Source organism: Rattus norvegicus, chromosome 15 (genome assembly GCF_021556685.1).
Source record: "Rattus norvegicus strain SHRSP/BbbUtx chromosome 15, alternate assembly SHRSP_T2T, whole genome shotgun sequence".
Taxonomy (NCBI): Eukaryota; Metazoa; Chordata; class Mammalia; order Rodentia; family Muridae; genus Rattus; species Rattus norvegicus.
This window is the reverse complement of record NC_141548.1, coordinates 43,689,674-43,705,227: the sequence shown is the minus strand read 5'-3', so window position 1 is coordinate 43,705,227 and position 15,554 is coordinate 43,689,674. Positions and strand designations below refer to the sequence as shown.

At 46.7% G+C, this 15,554-nt stretch overlaps 1 protein-coding gene across 2 annotated transcripts in view; it reads right to left on the bottom strand.

Annotated features, from left to right (window-relative positions):
• Positions 1 to 1,054: 1,054 nt before the first annotated feature.
• The window catches only part of Ccdc25 (coiled-coil domain containing 25), a 32,279-nt gene continuing 17,779 nt past the window's right edge, over positions 1,055 to 15,554 (bottom strand). Inside the window, exons 6-10 of one of the 2 annotated variants that reach the window (XM_087586177.1) lie at positions 13,842 to 13,917; positions 11,501 to 11,604; positions 11,131 to 11,333; positions 7,963 to 8,008; positions 1,055 to 2,496 (exon numbers count right to left, since the gene is read on the bottom strand). In XM_087586177.1, the coding sequence (XP_087442303.1) occupies positions 2,467 to 2,496; positions 7,963 to 8,008; positions 11,131 to 11,333; positions 11,501 to 11,604; positions 13,842 to 13,917 (459 nt within the window). In that variant the 3' untranslated portion in view covers positions 1,055 to 2,466. 2 annotated transcript variants of the gene reach the window in all.

The following is a 15,554-nucleotide window of genomic DNA, read 5'->3' as shown; positions in this document are numbered from 1 at the left end:
TCCCAGATGGGTTCAACTAAAGGCCTCACCTACCCTGTTGATGCTAAAACCTTGTTGATTTGGTAAATAGAAGCACTGGTCAAAGCTGCCTTGCCCAGGCATCTGACCTCACACCAACGGTAAGAAATGAGAGAGCTAAATTTACCTAGACATGCCAACAGCAGCTTGTGAAGTTAATTAAGTGAGTACTTAAGCAGGCCTCCTCTGCAGAGGGCACAGCCAGGAAACTGGAAAGAGATTGCAGGGGTCTCACACACAGAAGTGATCAAAGGGGTAATTCATAAGCATAGAACAATCTGGAACTTCCTTATCAAACACTTAGGACAAAAGCCAGCAGCAAAAACAAATGGCTTTGATGATGGCAGTCTGATTCCTGAACTATGTCCTTAAAAGAACAGGTCTCTGCTTTTCCCTGAGACCAACTGAACTGGAAAAACAAAACAGGGGCAGAGAGGTGGGGAGGGGAAGGGGGAGTAGCTTTAGGCACGGAACAGCTAAAAAGGTGAGGGGTGAGAGCCAGGTTTTCAACCCTGAGAACTCAGCAGAGGCCCAGATGTTAAACCTGTGAGCTGAGCTCTGAACTACTTACCCTCAAATGTAAGCTGAGCACCTGAAGTTGAAGGGACAATCTTCAAAAGCTCCCCTATGTGAGTCCAGGGTCCTGTAGATGCAGAGGCCGAGGGACACAGCCAATGCTGGCAGCAAAGCCTCCCACTGAGGTGTCTGTAGCCAAGAACTAAAGGAGCTGAAGAAGCATTAAGGGAATGCCTGCAGAGTTAGGCAGGAGGGCTTGTGGGACTGTGCAGGCCTCCCTTCAGTTCAAACTTCTCCATTCTCAGATCTGACAAAAGGAGGCCACCCTTGCAGACCCCATGGCAGAGCCTGAGGAAAATGGGGCTGTGGTCCAATGCTTACTTCAAATGCAGAAGACCTCGAGTTCACAGAAGGAACCTATGATAAATGAGCTTTTACAGCACAATTAGCCTCAAACCAGCCTGGAGGTGGATGCTGCTCTTATAGAAAACAAGCTTTAAGATTTCATATATCAATGTCCTTTCTGATAAAAATGATACTTTATTATAATTTTTTAAATCACAGAACTCGTCTAAAGCTCTCTCTCTCTCTCTCTCTCTCGCTCTCTCACACACACACACACACACACACACACACACACACACACACACACGTGCGCACACTGATTTCTGGTGCTGATTTTCATACCCCTCAAATTGGCTAACAAGTTATGCCTCAGAGAATTTTCCAGTTCAACTCATACTCAACTTGGAATACCAGGGATCATCAGTCTGGTTTTGTCATACGTCAGTGATGACAGCTGGTGTACATTTGCTGAAGAAATCATTTCTGCTGGCTCAGCACCCCTGAGCTGTGGGCACTGTGTGGTGGGCTAGAATATGGATCTGCATGCCACTCACTACCCTGCTGGCTATGCTCTCTCCTCTCTCACTGCTCTGTTGAATCTCTACAGGGGTTCCCTTAAACACTGTAGCAAAAAGGTATCTACTGGATAGCAGGTGGCTTAGACCAGTACCAATGTTACATGTGAAGTCACTGAGCCTATAACTGTGGGCTTACAATTCAACATAAATATTATTCCAAAGTAAGGAAACAGATGCCTTGGCTGGCTAGGAAAAATGCTTGATTCTTTCTGAAGCTTGCAATCCACGGTGGACTTTTGTTTCATGATACAGTCAAGACAATTATGAGGCAATCTGCGTCACTCTCACAACTAGTAGAGCACCCTTTCCTGTCCCCCTCCACACACACAAATGGCTTCAGACTCCAGTTGTCACATCTGTGGCTAGGATCACTTGTGATTTTGGGTGATGAGTTCCTAAAGCTTGGTTAAGATCAACTGTGTAACTACAATGCTAGATGGGGCCCTCACCTCAGAGGAGTGAGAACATAACCCTTAGAAGAAGCTAAGAGCTGGGCCAGCTACTCTGACGCCAGCAAGAGAAATCCCAGTTAGGTAAGTACTGCTGCCCTCAACCCGGAGCCTTCCTTCTAGTCAGTAAACCATCGTCAGGAGGGCCCAGCCTGAGAAACCCAGCAGTCCTCTTCAGAGAAGTAGGTATTTTAAAAATAGTTAACGCATTTCATGACATATTTCCAGGACAGACCACAGCCACAGAAACACTTTCCAGAGTCGGTCTGCTCAAATGTCTATCTCAAAAGCAAAGGCAGTCAGCCTTCATGAGGTACTGACGTATGTTCTGCCAAAAATAGTCTCCTTTTCCTAAACTTTCTTCAAGTTCAACTATATTATACATCTGTTCTTTTCATCAGCAGAAAGATGACTGTTTTTAACTCCAAACACAATGATGTCCATGTAGAATGAAGGTAGAGTGTGGCTGGCTGCTTGGTCTCTGTACTCAGAACCCAGATGAGATCAGAAGCTCTGTAGTGGTCTGCACACTCGTGTCTTCCCAGGGTCCTTTGCTCAGTTCACATGAACTCGTCAGAATCGTTACCATCCTGCAGGAGACGAAAGAGAGTGTGAAGGCCTTGAGCCCACCAGACAGTTCTTTACAGCCACAATCATGCTAACCCGCAGCCCGCTCTCAGTCCTAATCTCAGGGTGCAGGGGTGTAGAAAGTTAGCAGGAAGATGACTGAGCTCACCAATGTCTGCTGTCATTAGCTCTTGTATGACCAAGGAATATAGCCTCCAAGTTCCTCAACCTCCTCAAGTTACTTTAACTTCCAAGTAGATGGGACAAGAATAAGTACAAGAAACTGTAACTGCAGAGGCGTAGTGAATAGCTAATCATTTAGCATAAATCCTGAACTTTTAAATAGTAACTGAGAGAGCGTTATGGAACCTGTTCTCCTGGAGTGACCTTACTCTCTGAACATAGTTTATGTCATATCAGATCATGAAACACACACACACACACACACACACACACACACACACAATTTTAGAAAAGGACCAATCCTCCACAAGTATACAAGTACACCATATGAACAGTAACTTGCTTCCTTATGCCAACAACACTACCATATATAAAATATTTGTGGCCCTAAATCTCAGTATTTTGGACCTCCTGGTTTTCCTAGATTTGTGATTTCACATGAAAGCTGACTGCTTTCCTTCCTTTTAATAGGCAAAGTCCTTAAGACGCCAAATGTGGGCCAGTATTCAAGCTAGTCAGCTTGGCCTCTCCTACCCGACAGCACATGGGTAAAGGGCAATCTTACTGCGTGGCTGACAGCCCCAGGTGCCTTTCTTCAGACACTGGCACGTGGCTGGCTTGTGTAGCAGTAGCCACTGCACTAGTTCCATTGCTATCCGTTACTGCTCAACACCAGTACGCCAGACGCAGGGCTCGGACTTAGGTTTCTTTTTCTTTTAAGGACCCTTGTTGAAAATGGTAGGAAGACAGGTGAGAGTAGAAAACGCAGTTTCTATAAAGGCTGATTTTTTTCTGGCTTCATTCCATGAGAGAGCGTTCTCTCTCTCTCTCTCTCTCTCTCTCTCTCTCTCTCTCTCTCTCTCTCTCTCTCCTGCTGCTGCTCCTCTTCCCCCTCTTCTTAAAAAATACTTATTTTAGGAGTTGGAAAGATGGTACAGTGGTTAAAGCACTTGTTATTCATGCAGAAGACCCAGGCTCGCCCAGAACCTGTATGTTGGCTTGTAACCATCCATAATCCCAGTCAAGGGGATCCAACATCTTCTAGCCTCTAGGGCACTGCATGCATGTGCTGCACCACTATACATGCACACCAAACACCTATACAAAATAATAAATTAAATTAGATTATTTAAAAATACGTTTATTTTAGTGTATGTGTACATGTACCATATGCATGCAAAAACTCTTGGGAAGTCAGGAGTGGGAACTGGATCCCCTACAACTGGAGTCTTAGGAGATGTAAGCTGCCGTGTGGGTGCCAGGAACAGAACCCAGGTCTACTGGAAGAGCAGAAAGCTCTGCTTACTGCAGAGCCATGCCTCCAATCCATGTGCTTCTCTTTTATTAGCACAAGAATCAGAACAATGGGAAACTTGGCTCAATTATTTGTGTTTTGTCCCAGTAGTAGGACTGACTGCCTCAGAGGCCTAAACTTCAGGAGCAGCGTCAGAGACATCCAACGCCAGCTTCTTTACCCAGCTAACAAGGACAAACAACTCTGTAAGGTCACCCAGCTGGTAACAAAGACAGTGCACGCTCCCCTACAGGGGCTACTCACTGGATGTGTGACAGTTCACACTCCCTTCAGGAGCTACTCATTGGACATATGACAGTGCACGCTCCCCTACAGGGGCTATTCACTGGATGTATGACAGTTCACACTGCCCTACAGGGGCCACTCATTGGACATATGACAGTGCACACTCCCTACAGGGGCTACTCACTGGATGTGTGACAGAGCACAGTCCCTACAGGGGCTACTCACTGGATGTGTGACAGTTCATACTGCCCTACAGGGGCTACTAACTGGATGTGTGACAGTTCACACTGCCCTACAGGGGCTACTCACTGGATGTGTGACAGTGCACACTCCCTACAGGGGCTACTCACTGGATGTGTGACAGTGCACACTCCTTACAGGGGCTACTCATTGGACATATGACAGTTCATACTGCCCTACAGGGGCTACTCACTGGATGTGTGACAGTGCACACTCCCTACAGGGGCTACTCACTGGATGTGTGACAGTGCACACTCCCTACAGGGGCTACTCACTGGATGTATGACAGTTCATACTGCCCTACAGGGGCTACTCACTGGATGTGTGACAGTGCACACTCCCTACAGGGGCTACTCACTGGATGTATGACAGTTCATACTGCCCTACAGGGGCTACTAACTGGATGTGTGACAGTGCACACTCCCCTACAGGGGCTACTAACTGGATGTGTGACAGTTCACACTGCCCTACAGGGGCTACTAACTGGATGTGTGACAGTTCACACTGCCCTACAGGGGCTACTCACTGGATGTATGACAGTGCACACTCCCTACAGGGGCTACTCACTGGATGTGTGACAGTTCACACTGCCCTACAGGGGCTACTCACTGGATGTGTGACAGTTCACACTGCCCTACAGGGGCTACTCATTGGATGTGTGACAGTGCACACTCTCCTAGAGGGGCTACTCATTGGATGTGGATTGGGCAGTTCACACTGCCCAAGGGCAGGTGTTCGGGCACCACAGGAATGTTTAACTATGTGTCTGAGGTCTGGGAATGTCCTTGGACAACTATCACATTTCAGATTCCCAGTCCCTCTATTACTCAGCTTACAGATGGGCCTCTTGTCACCCAGTGCTAGCTGATGAGCAGGAGGAATGTAATAGCAACTATCTCTGCCTCCACACACACATTAAAAAAGGACTAAAAATTACAGATCAAAGAGGTTATGCTAAGTGGAAAACTAAAAATTCTGATGAACACCTAGCTCAGACAGAGACCAGGACTCTTCCTGATGAGCTTGCACAGTCCTCTCTCACATAAGCATCAACCTCTGAATGGAGATCAAGTGATCACACTACAAATTAGGTTGTACAATACAAGATGCTAACGGAACAGAAAATGTTCCCAGGAGACTGAAGCCTTTCCATTCGAGCACCTCACCCAGGGCATCGAGTAATGGAGCAGGAGTTGGGGGAGCATTTGTCTCACATCAAACGCTGTAGTCTTGGGACTCTTAATGACAGTTATTTGCATACACATGCATGGCTGGTCCTCTGCATTGGTGGGGTCTATGTCTGCAGATCCGACCAAACATAGAGAGCACTTAGGAATCCCACACACAGGCACTGGCCTTTTTCTTGTCATCATTTCCTAAGCACTACAGTGTGACAGCTATCTACACCTGCATTTACACTGTTTGGTGTAAGTGATAATACTCAGAATATTATTGGGGAGTTAAAACATGAGTTACATGAGACTACTTTTCCATTTCATGAGGGTTTTGAGCACCTACAGATTTTAGATTTTAGTATTCGTAGGGCCTTGGAACCAATGCCTCAAAAATTTCAAAAGATGGTGTGTGTGAATGTATGTGTGTGTACATGCACATGTATACATATGAGTATGTGTGCATGCACATGTATGTGTTTCAATTCTAGAAGAATATGTAAGCTCTTAAAGATGCACATAGGGAATAACAGGTACCAGGTTGAAACACAGGCCAGATTTCAAAATAAAGTTTCAAAGTTTTCAGTTGGCACAACAGAGACAGGAGCATTAGTTTTTACTGAATTTGACTTGGAATCTATCACAGGCCTCTGCTAAGGTTAAAATGTTCTGAGTTTCTGGAAGGCCAAGAATAATATGCCGAGGGCAAAACAAACTCAGGGCTCCAAGTAAGGACTAATGACAATTACCTATGACATGGCCAAGTTAGCATCAGGGCACACACCCTTGTTTACAGGTTACAACAACCTCATGAGGTAATGTCTCTACACTGTGCAATAATCCCTCTAAAAAGGCTAAAAATATAGTAGGCTCAATCCAGTGACAGTTTAAATCTCCTGACTTCACATTCAGTCCTGATGTGCACAGTGCTATTTTGGAAATTTTCAGAAATAATTTATACAGTCATATCTTGATTCATAAAGGAGCCTCAAAAATTTAGTTCTTCACAGACATGGTAGTAAAGATCTGTTCTTTCCTGTTCTTGGACAGGTACTGGACATAAGCAACGTCTAAAATCCTACTGACTCCAATCATGCACTTAACATGGAGTTTGAGTAGATAACCTTAGGCAGGAAACTGAGCTTTCTGTAGTGATAGCAGGTTCTTTATCTGAACTGAAATAGTAGCCGCCGGCCACACAAAGCTCATATGGCCACACAGGCTCCAAACTTAATTTTCATTTAAACAGCATTTGCAATTCATGTCTAGCATATCTGACAATACAATGAAAGCATACATTTAAAGCCACATTGAGAGAGCCTGAGCCAAGTGTGCGGTGCCTGCTTGTAGTCCTAGCACTGGGGCACGGAGGCAGGAGACTGAGTCTGAGGGTGACTGGGTAAGGGGAGCTTTGTGACAGCCTGAGCAGCAAAGGGAAAACCTGTCTCAAAAACAAAACAAAATCCCGAAACATGTCAACACTTATTCCAGGTCCTAACGAGTAAGAAAAGAATCAGTGCTGGTGTCAGGCTGTTACACACGGTCTCTGTATTTGGTACATTTATTTCTAATTTAAAGGGGCAATTCTGACTCTGTTTAACTATATTGTGACATTTATAGCACCATTAGTAGAAGATATTAATAAATGAAAACTTACTAACTTCCTTTTCGTTTTGTTTTTGCAAAGCCTGGAAATAGTAACAGGAAATTAGAAAGGAGAAAAGAATTGAACTACAGTGCTGTGCCATAGTTTGGGTCTGGAAATGTCCCCAAAGGCCATGTGCTAAAGGCCTGGTCTCTAGCCCGTGCTCCATCAGGGTGAAGTGGTGTCCAGTGTGAAGAAAGTCAGGTACCCAAGGCATGTCTTTCACAGATGCTGGGACTCCTGCCTTCCCCTCACCTCTCTGCTTCTCTGCCGATGGAAGATGAGCAGCTTGCCACGTCCTGTGTTCCCATCACAACGCTAACACTGGACCCAAAGCAGCAGGGCAATGGACCATACCCCAAACCTCTAAAATCCCAAGTCAAAATAAAGCTCCTTTCTTCCTAAATTGATTATCTTGGTATTGTGCTAGAGTAAGAGAAAGCTGATTGGTTGATACACCTTTTAATACTAGTGGGCCTGCCCTTCACAGCAGGTGAGGGATCAGACCCTTTCTTTAAAGTGACCTGTACAAAAGCAAACACAAGACCACAGGGCAGACACTGCCCTACCCCCGCACCCATTCGACCTCCTCTGAGTACCAGCTGCCAATCACGGTGAGCAATCTGAAACACTACAAGAACCAATAACTCAACTACCAAAGACTCTCTGTGAAATATTTCAAGGCACAACATTAGAGCAAGAAACTTACTTGATTTGAGGACATATTCTCAACCTTCATTAGTGATGAGTAGCTCCTAGAAGAAAAGAAAATAGTCATATTGAGGCTATTTCTCAATAAGCATTTTGTGGGCGGCTAGCAACCTAAAACCCAAATGAGGGCACTGTGTCAACAAACATTTCACAGATGGTCACCACGGTGGTGGAAGGCTCAGTGGGCTAAGTGTTCCCACTCTAAAGAAAGCAGCACATGACTGTACCTTTCTGAAGGCCACATTTCCTCTGTGCCCCCTATTAACCCAACTGCCCCAACACCTTTGGTGATTCCTAAAAGGCAGTCCCAGACTTTTGGTCTATATCCAACTCAAAATCTATTTCTCTATGGAAACAAATGTACTTAGTTCTCCTGTTGCCTAGAACAGCATCACAGTCCTCTCCATTTCAAACCCAGGAGCCATTCTGAGCTTTGCCCCTCAACCCAAATACCATCAAACCAAGTCCTACAACTTTACCAGTGAATTTCCCTCTCACTGAGTCCAAGCTTCATCGTCCATGGTCTGGACCCCTGCCAGTCACTGAACTTCTGTCTCCACTGCCTCTGGGTCCCTCTATAATCCACCTTACAATCTTTAGTAGGCAAAGAGCTCTTACTAAAACGCATGCTGCCAGCTGGGTTCATGCCTGTCAGCTGGGCCCATGCCTGCAAAACTACTACTCAGAAGACTGCGGCAGGAGACTGCCACAAGTGTGAGGTCAGCCTAGAGTACACGGTGAATTCCTGGTCAGGCCAGGCTGCAGAGACATGCTGTCTCAAAAACACTCACTCACTCACTCACCCACTCACTCACTCACTCACCCACTCACCCACTCACTCACTCACCCACTCACCCACTCACTCACTCATCCACTCACTCACTCACCCACTCACCCCACCCACTCACTCACCCACTCACTCACTCACTCACCCACCCACTCACTCACCCACTCACCCACTCACCCACTCACTCACCCACTCACTCACCCACCCACCCACTCACTCACTCACTCACCCACCCACTCACTCACCCACTCACTCACTCACTCACCCACTCACTCACTCACTCACCCACTCACTCACTGACTCACTCACCCACTCACTCACCCACTCACTCAATCACCCACTCACCCACTCACCCACTCACTCACTCATCCACTCACTCACTCACTCACCCACTCACTCACCCACTCACTCACTCACTCACCCACTCACTCACCCACTCACCCACCCACTCACTCACCCACTCACCCACTCACTCACTCACCCACTCACTCACTCACTCACCCACTCACTCACTCACTCACCCACTCACCCACCCACTCACTCACCCACTCACCCACTCACCCACTCACTCACTCACCCACTCACTCACCCACTCACCCACTCACTCACTCACCCACCCACTCACTCACTCACCCACCCACCCACTCACTCACCCACTCACTCACTCACTCACCCACTCACTCACCCACTCACCCACTCACTCACTCACTCACCCACTCACTCACCCACTCACCCACCCACTCACTCACTCACCCACTCACCCACCCACTCACCCACTCACCCACTCACCCACTCACTCACTCACCCACTCACTCACCCACTCACCCACTCACCCACTCACCCACTCACTCACTCACCCACCCACTCACTCACTCACCCACCCACCCACTCACTCACCCACTCACTCACTCACTCACCCACTCACTCACCCACTCACTCACTCACTGACTCACTCACCCACTCACTCACCCACTCACTCAATCACCCACTCACCCACTCACCCACTCACTCACTCATCCACTCACTCACTCACTCACTCACCCACTCACTCACCCACTCACTCACCCACTCACTCACCCACTCACTCACCCACTCATCCACTCACCCACCCACTCACTCACCCACCCACTCACTCACCCACTCACTCACTCACTCACCCACTCACTCACCCACCCACTCACCCACCCACTCACTCACTCACTCACCCACCCACTCACTCACTCACCCACTCACTCACTCACCCACTCACCCACTCACCCACTCACTCACTCACCCACCCACTCACCCACTCACTCACTCACCCACTCACTCACCCACTCACTCACCCACTCACTCACCCACTCACTCACCCACTCACCCACTCACTCACCCACCCACCCACTCACTCACCCACTCAGAGCCTCATCACCTTTGCTTGAAACTTAAAAAAAAATATGATGTCTTGTGTGTATGTGTGTGTAAGTGCAGCAAGCCCGTGGAGGTCAGAAGACAGAAGGAATGTTGTATAAACTGAATTAACTAGAGTTCAGCAGAACTTTGTCAATGTGTTGATTTAAGAGTCAGAGGACACACTTAGCTGAAACTCTCAGCAGGATGCTTACGGCTATTCAGACTCACGTTCTTTTTACAAATTCAGGTAAGAGAAATGTCGCTGCTGAGTGAGGACATGCAAGCAGCACTTACAAGATCAGTGTGAGTCAAGAGGCAAATGCTAAAAGTGTCAGCCATTCCTCCTTGGCAAGATGAAGTAATATTGTGTTTCTAACATAAATCATCCATGTTTCTACATGAAATAGTTAAAGACGAGAAGAAAACAGAAGGACATATTTTCTTCAATTTCCCCCTACTCCAAACTAAAACCAAGCATTAGCTGTTGTAGTGGTTTGAATGAAAATGACGTGACAGAAAAACGGATGCAGTCAGTGTTCTTATGGCCACCTTCACTAGGATTTCAGGAGCCACGCTGTAGTTTAACTGCTCATTAAAACTGTAGGGGACGGAAGCAGGTCTTGTCACATTAACTACGCTCAATTTCCAAAAGGCAGGAAAGGCATTGAAAGCAGCTCTGTGTTGCTCGGCTGCACATCATGGTTCCAACGGCCCAGCTGAACAGGGCTACACACGCCTATACCTCTTCCTTCCCAACGAATAAGCTGGCATCTGAGACAGGCCCACGGTGGCTTATGGTGAAGTAGAATCTGTCATTTTGCTCACTCACACCCAACACCTCTATAACAGGGGGATTTACCACATAAGCACAACACCTTAAACAACTCAGTCAACACTCCAAGCTTCTGTGTGGCCTCCAGCCCAGGGGGCCTCCTCCTCAGAACCCGTGGGGAGAACCCAAGTGAAGAGCAAGGCCCCAGCCCAGTGTACCTAAGCTCATCCATTTCCCTTTTCTTCTTCATTTCTTCTTTCTCTTTCCTTTTCATTTCCTGAATCTGGGCTTTCTTCTCATTCCTCTCTTCGCGGTCTCTGCCTTCTTTCTCTGCTGCTAGGTCCGGAAACTTCTCCAACTTGGTCTTTTCTAATCGGTTCAAGATTTCATTCACTTTCTTCTCCACTGTCACAATCTTTACCTTTGAGGAAGGTAAGAGGAAAGTATTGAGCCGTAATTATTTCTCTCCCCTAAGAGGGCAAGGCTTTGACTTTCCAGGGTTTTAGCCACCCAACTTAACACACATAAGGAGCATGGACACCCAGCTTGGAGTCAGGCCCCACCTCCTGCAGGGGTATGAACACTTACATCCTTCTGCCTGTGAAAGCCTATCTGCCCCACATCCATGTCAGCTGTCTTCTTCAGGTTAGACCATGGCGTGTAAACCACATTAACGTTGTTCATCTTGCAGCCTGTCAAGAGAGACTGTCTTCAACAGGCAGGAAACATGAGACTGAGTAGCACAGCCCTCACCCACAGCAAAACATCAGCCACCCCAGGCAAGGCTTAAGGAGAGCTCACTTCCAATGTCCCAAAGCACCAAAGGTGAGTGGGAAGTTGAACATTATGCCACAGTATTGGAGTAGAAAAAGCAAGGGTCCATGACCTCCAAAAAGTCCCTATTATTGAATGCAAACTTACCATGTACATAGTTTTCAAGACAAAAGGACTGAGTTTCCTTAGACTCTTGAATGAATCTTTGACTCGGTAATGGCTAACTAGCCACAGCCTGGCAATACCCAACCAAGTGGGGAGTGCCTATCATTCACTAACCCCGTCTGGCACTGAGGAAATCAACATGTTTAGGAAGGCTTATTGGGTTAACAGTGAAGCCTTTTCCCCTATACAAAACCTATGAGTCTGAACCAAAATGAGCCAATTTAGCAGAAACCAGCAAGCTTAATGCCTGTCCCCTCGGTCCTGAGCAAGAGAGAACTTGGTAACTACAGAGCTGCCAGCTGAGTGTCCTCTGCACGTTCACCATTCTCTTTAGTCCTCGGCGTGGTCCTCTGGTACTCATTAAGAGTGGAACCTGGGGCCTAGCTCCTTTTCTGCTGTGCTGGGGAAGGAAGGGAATAATCCCATGTCATGACTCTTCCCCTGCTTTCTCTAGAACTCATCAACTCTAAGGACATTAAGAAGAAACCGAGCCAAGAATAAGGAGTCTATAGCTCTTTGGACCAGGGTTTACCTGCAAGCCAGGGGCATGGGAAAGAACAAGGCTCTGTGGAAGAGGCTGAAGCACAGAGCAAACAGCTTGCTTGTTTCCTTCTTTACTTCAGTAGCTGAAGATCTGAGACATCCCACTCTACTCATAAAATAAAGCATCTTCACTCAGAACAACCTGCTGACTATGAAGGTGGCAAACTTTAAGCTTCTTAGTCTATGTACCTGGTCTGCAATTAAGGCTGCCTGGGTTGAGACTAAAGACACCAGGCTACACGAAGGAAGGCTGCCAAGCTCTCCTTGTGTAATCACGAACTCCAGTGCCTGTTATCAGCTGTGTTTGCTCTGGATCACCTCCCAACTTCATTTATAACCTCTTCTCTCTTTCTACCCAGATCTACATCCCACCCCTAAAATCTCCCCTATTAGCTCAACCATTTAAACCCACCCCTCTCTCAACCCTCTTCATACTGCCATCCCCACCCTTGGAACATCCTTCAGCTTCCGATTAGATTTAATCTTAGCTAGAATTACACAGGCACCAAGCCCAGTATTTTTAACTACTGCCTAAAACACATAAGGAGATTGTTTCCAACCCACACTGCACACTGGACTCACCCAAAGAGTTCCTGGAAGATAAGGACACTCACAGACCACCTAGATCAGCTAAGTAAGATTTTATGGGTAAGGAGGACAACAGAGTCAAATGACCCAAAACCTTCACATGTTAAATGAAGGAAAAGCATGGGAGAGGAGGAGAAAAACGTGTGATTTAAAGACTCTGGTGCTAAGCCTGGTATAGTTAAACACACTATACTTCCAGTACCCAGGAAGCTGAAATAGGAGAATTTCGAGTTGCCAGCCTGGGCCACACAGTGAGTTCCATGCTAGCCTGGGCTGCATATCAAGATCCTGGTTCAAAATATCCAAATGAGGGGCTGAAGAGATGGCTCAGCTGTTAAAGCACTGGATGCTCTTCCAGAGGATCTGGGTTCAATTTCCTAACAACCACATTGTGGCTCACAACTGTCTGTAACCCCAGTTCCAGGGAATCCGAAATTTCTTCTGGGCACTAAGGGCGCCAGACATACACACAGCACAGAGACATACACGCAAACAAAACACCTTACACATAAAGTTATTTTTAAAAAAATCCAAAACACTGAGCTAAACCGTCCTAGTTTTACAATCTGTTGACAAGTGACGGAGGCAGACACATGTCCTTAGCTATCAACACAGCCATGTTGGCAAAAGTCTTAGGCAGAGCTGGATGCCTTCCTGTTCAAGAAAAGGGAAAGTCTAGAGTGGAGACAGACAGGACAGTAAAACTGAGGAGTGGCTCTGACTTTTTGGTTCTCTGACAAGCGGTCACCTCCTCAGACATGTCTTCTGCTGTCCCCAGACTCATGCCTGCTAACGTGGACTGTGACCAGACATAGAAAAGGTGCATGTGGATTTAGAAAACACGTCTGGGCAAACTGACCTTGAATGCTATTGGCCTTCACAAGGTGGGCACAGTCCATCAGAACCTCCTTTGGAATGTCTTCTATCTTCTCTCCCTGCAACACAAAATAAACCAAATACTCCTCTGGGTTACTGATGGCCACTGGAGCACTCACAAGGCATTGCTGCTGCCTTAGTGGACCCGGCTTACAAGCAAGGGCTCTTCAGGTGGATTACAGAATGCTAGAACACTGACAGATGAAGTCAATTTACCGTGCCCACTACAGAATGCTACCTGAACCGAGAGAAGGCACTAACAGAAGACTATACTTAGCACATTGTAAACCATGTTGAAGACATTCACTGCACTTATGGCTCAGTAGTTTTTGACATTCTCATTCATTTCCGGAAAGCTTGGGGGAAAATGGTGTCCATTCTGACATCTAGACATCTTCTTGGCTGAGGTCCCCGTAACTTTCCTTTGAAACAGATGCCTTGGAGTTCTGGATCCCAAACATCTCACCGGCCATCTACCTCGAATCAAAATCAGGGTGAAGTTCTTATGTTCTTCACCCGCTGTGCTGCTCCCAATAGAAGATAAAGCAGGCAGCAGAGGCCACACAGCAGCAGCAATGGAAGAGCTCACACCAGTGAGCCTAGGAACTTAGAAAGTGTAAAGGCCACAACTTTGCTTTGAGTCACTTTACACTAGTGAGCTAAAAAAGCTCCCAACGGTCATGACTTTTCTATGCAAACTGGCTGTGTATCAGCAAACACTGCTGAGAGTCTGGGTCTTCATGCTTTGGGTTGGATTCAAACCACAATGAAGGCACACAGTACCTGTCTGACATCACTCTGCAAAGCTTCAAGATATGCCAGGTCTTAACCCTCACAGTGGCTCAATAAGGAAAGAGTCGGTCCCTTCTACACAGGAGGAAGTAAGCAGTTATGTGCTACAGAGTCAGGATTCCAGGGTGTTCTACCTAGCAAGTTCCACACCAGCCACAGTGACAAAGGAAGGAAGGAAGGAAGGAAGGAAGGAAGGAAGGAAGGAAGGAAGGAAGGAAAGAAAAGGGGGGAAAAAGGCCAAAGTCAGATGAGCAGTGGATGGCCACCTACCGTCCCATCTACTCAGAAAACCGAGGCAGAAAGGTCTTTCGAACCCAAGAGTTCAAGAGCAGCATGGCCAACAGTGAGACTTTCTTTCAAAACAAACGAGCATTTCTAAATCAGGGTTTATAATGCTGAAAAGCTGCACACAATCTAAATTCTGACCCAGTAACTTTCCTATTAACTGTGCCACTATTATTAGCTCACTACAGCAATCAAAATAACAAACAAGAAAACAGCACCGAGTTTATAAACCCTGACCCTAAGAAGTACTTCCATCAGCTTGGGATAGCATGGCTGTAGGCCAAGATTAAATAGTCTAAATACATCCCAGATACGCAGACAGAACAGAAACCTCAGCTTAAATTGAACTTTCGGTAACAATGTTTTGGATGAAAACCACAAAGCAGAAGATCAAAATCATTACATCACTGTCCTTGACTTCTCAGTTGCTTAGAACCTGAACTGCAGTCTCACAGTCTGCCAACTGCAGATTTCTGAAACTCACAATGATCCCAAATTAATTCATAATCAAACCCTTCTGGCATCACTTCCCATGTTGCCTGGTGACGTCACTGTAGAGACTCCAAACACACAGCAGGTGCATGCCACCATACAACTTGAGGGCAAGGAACGATGTTGC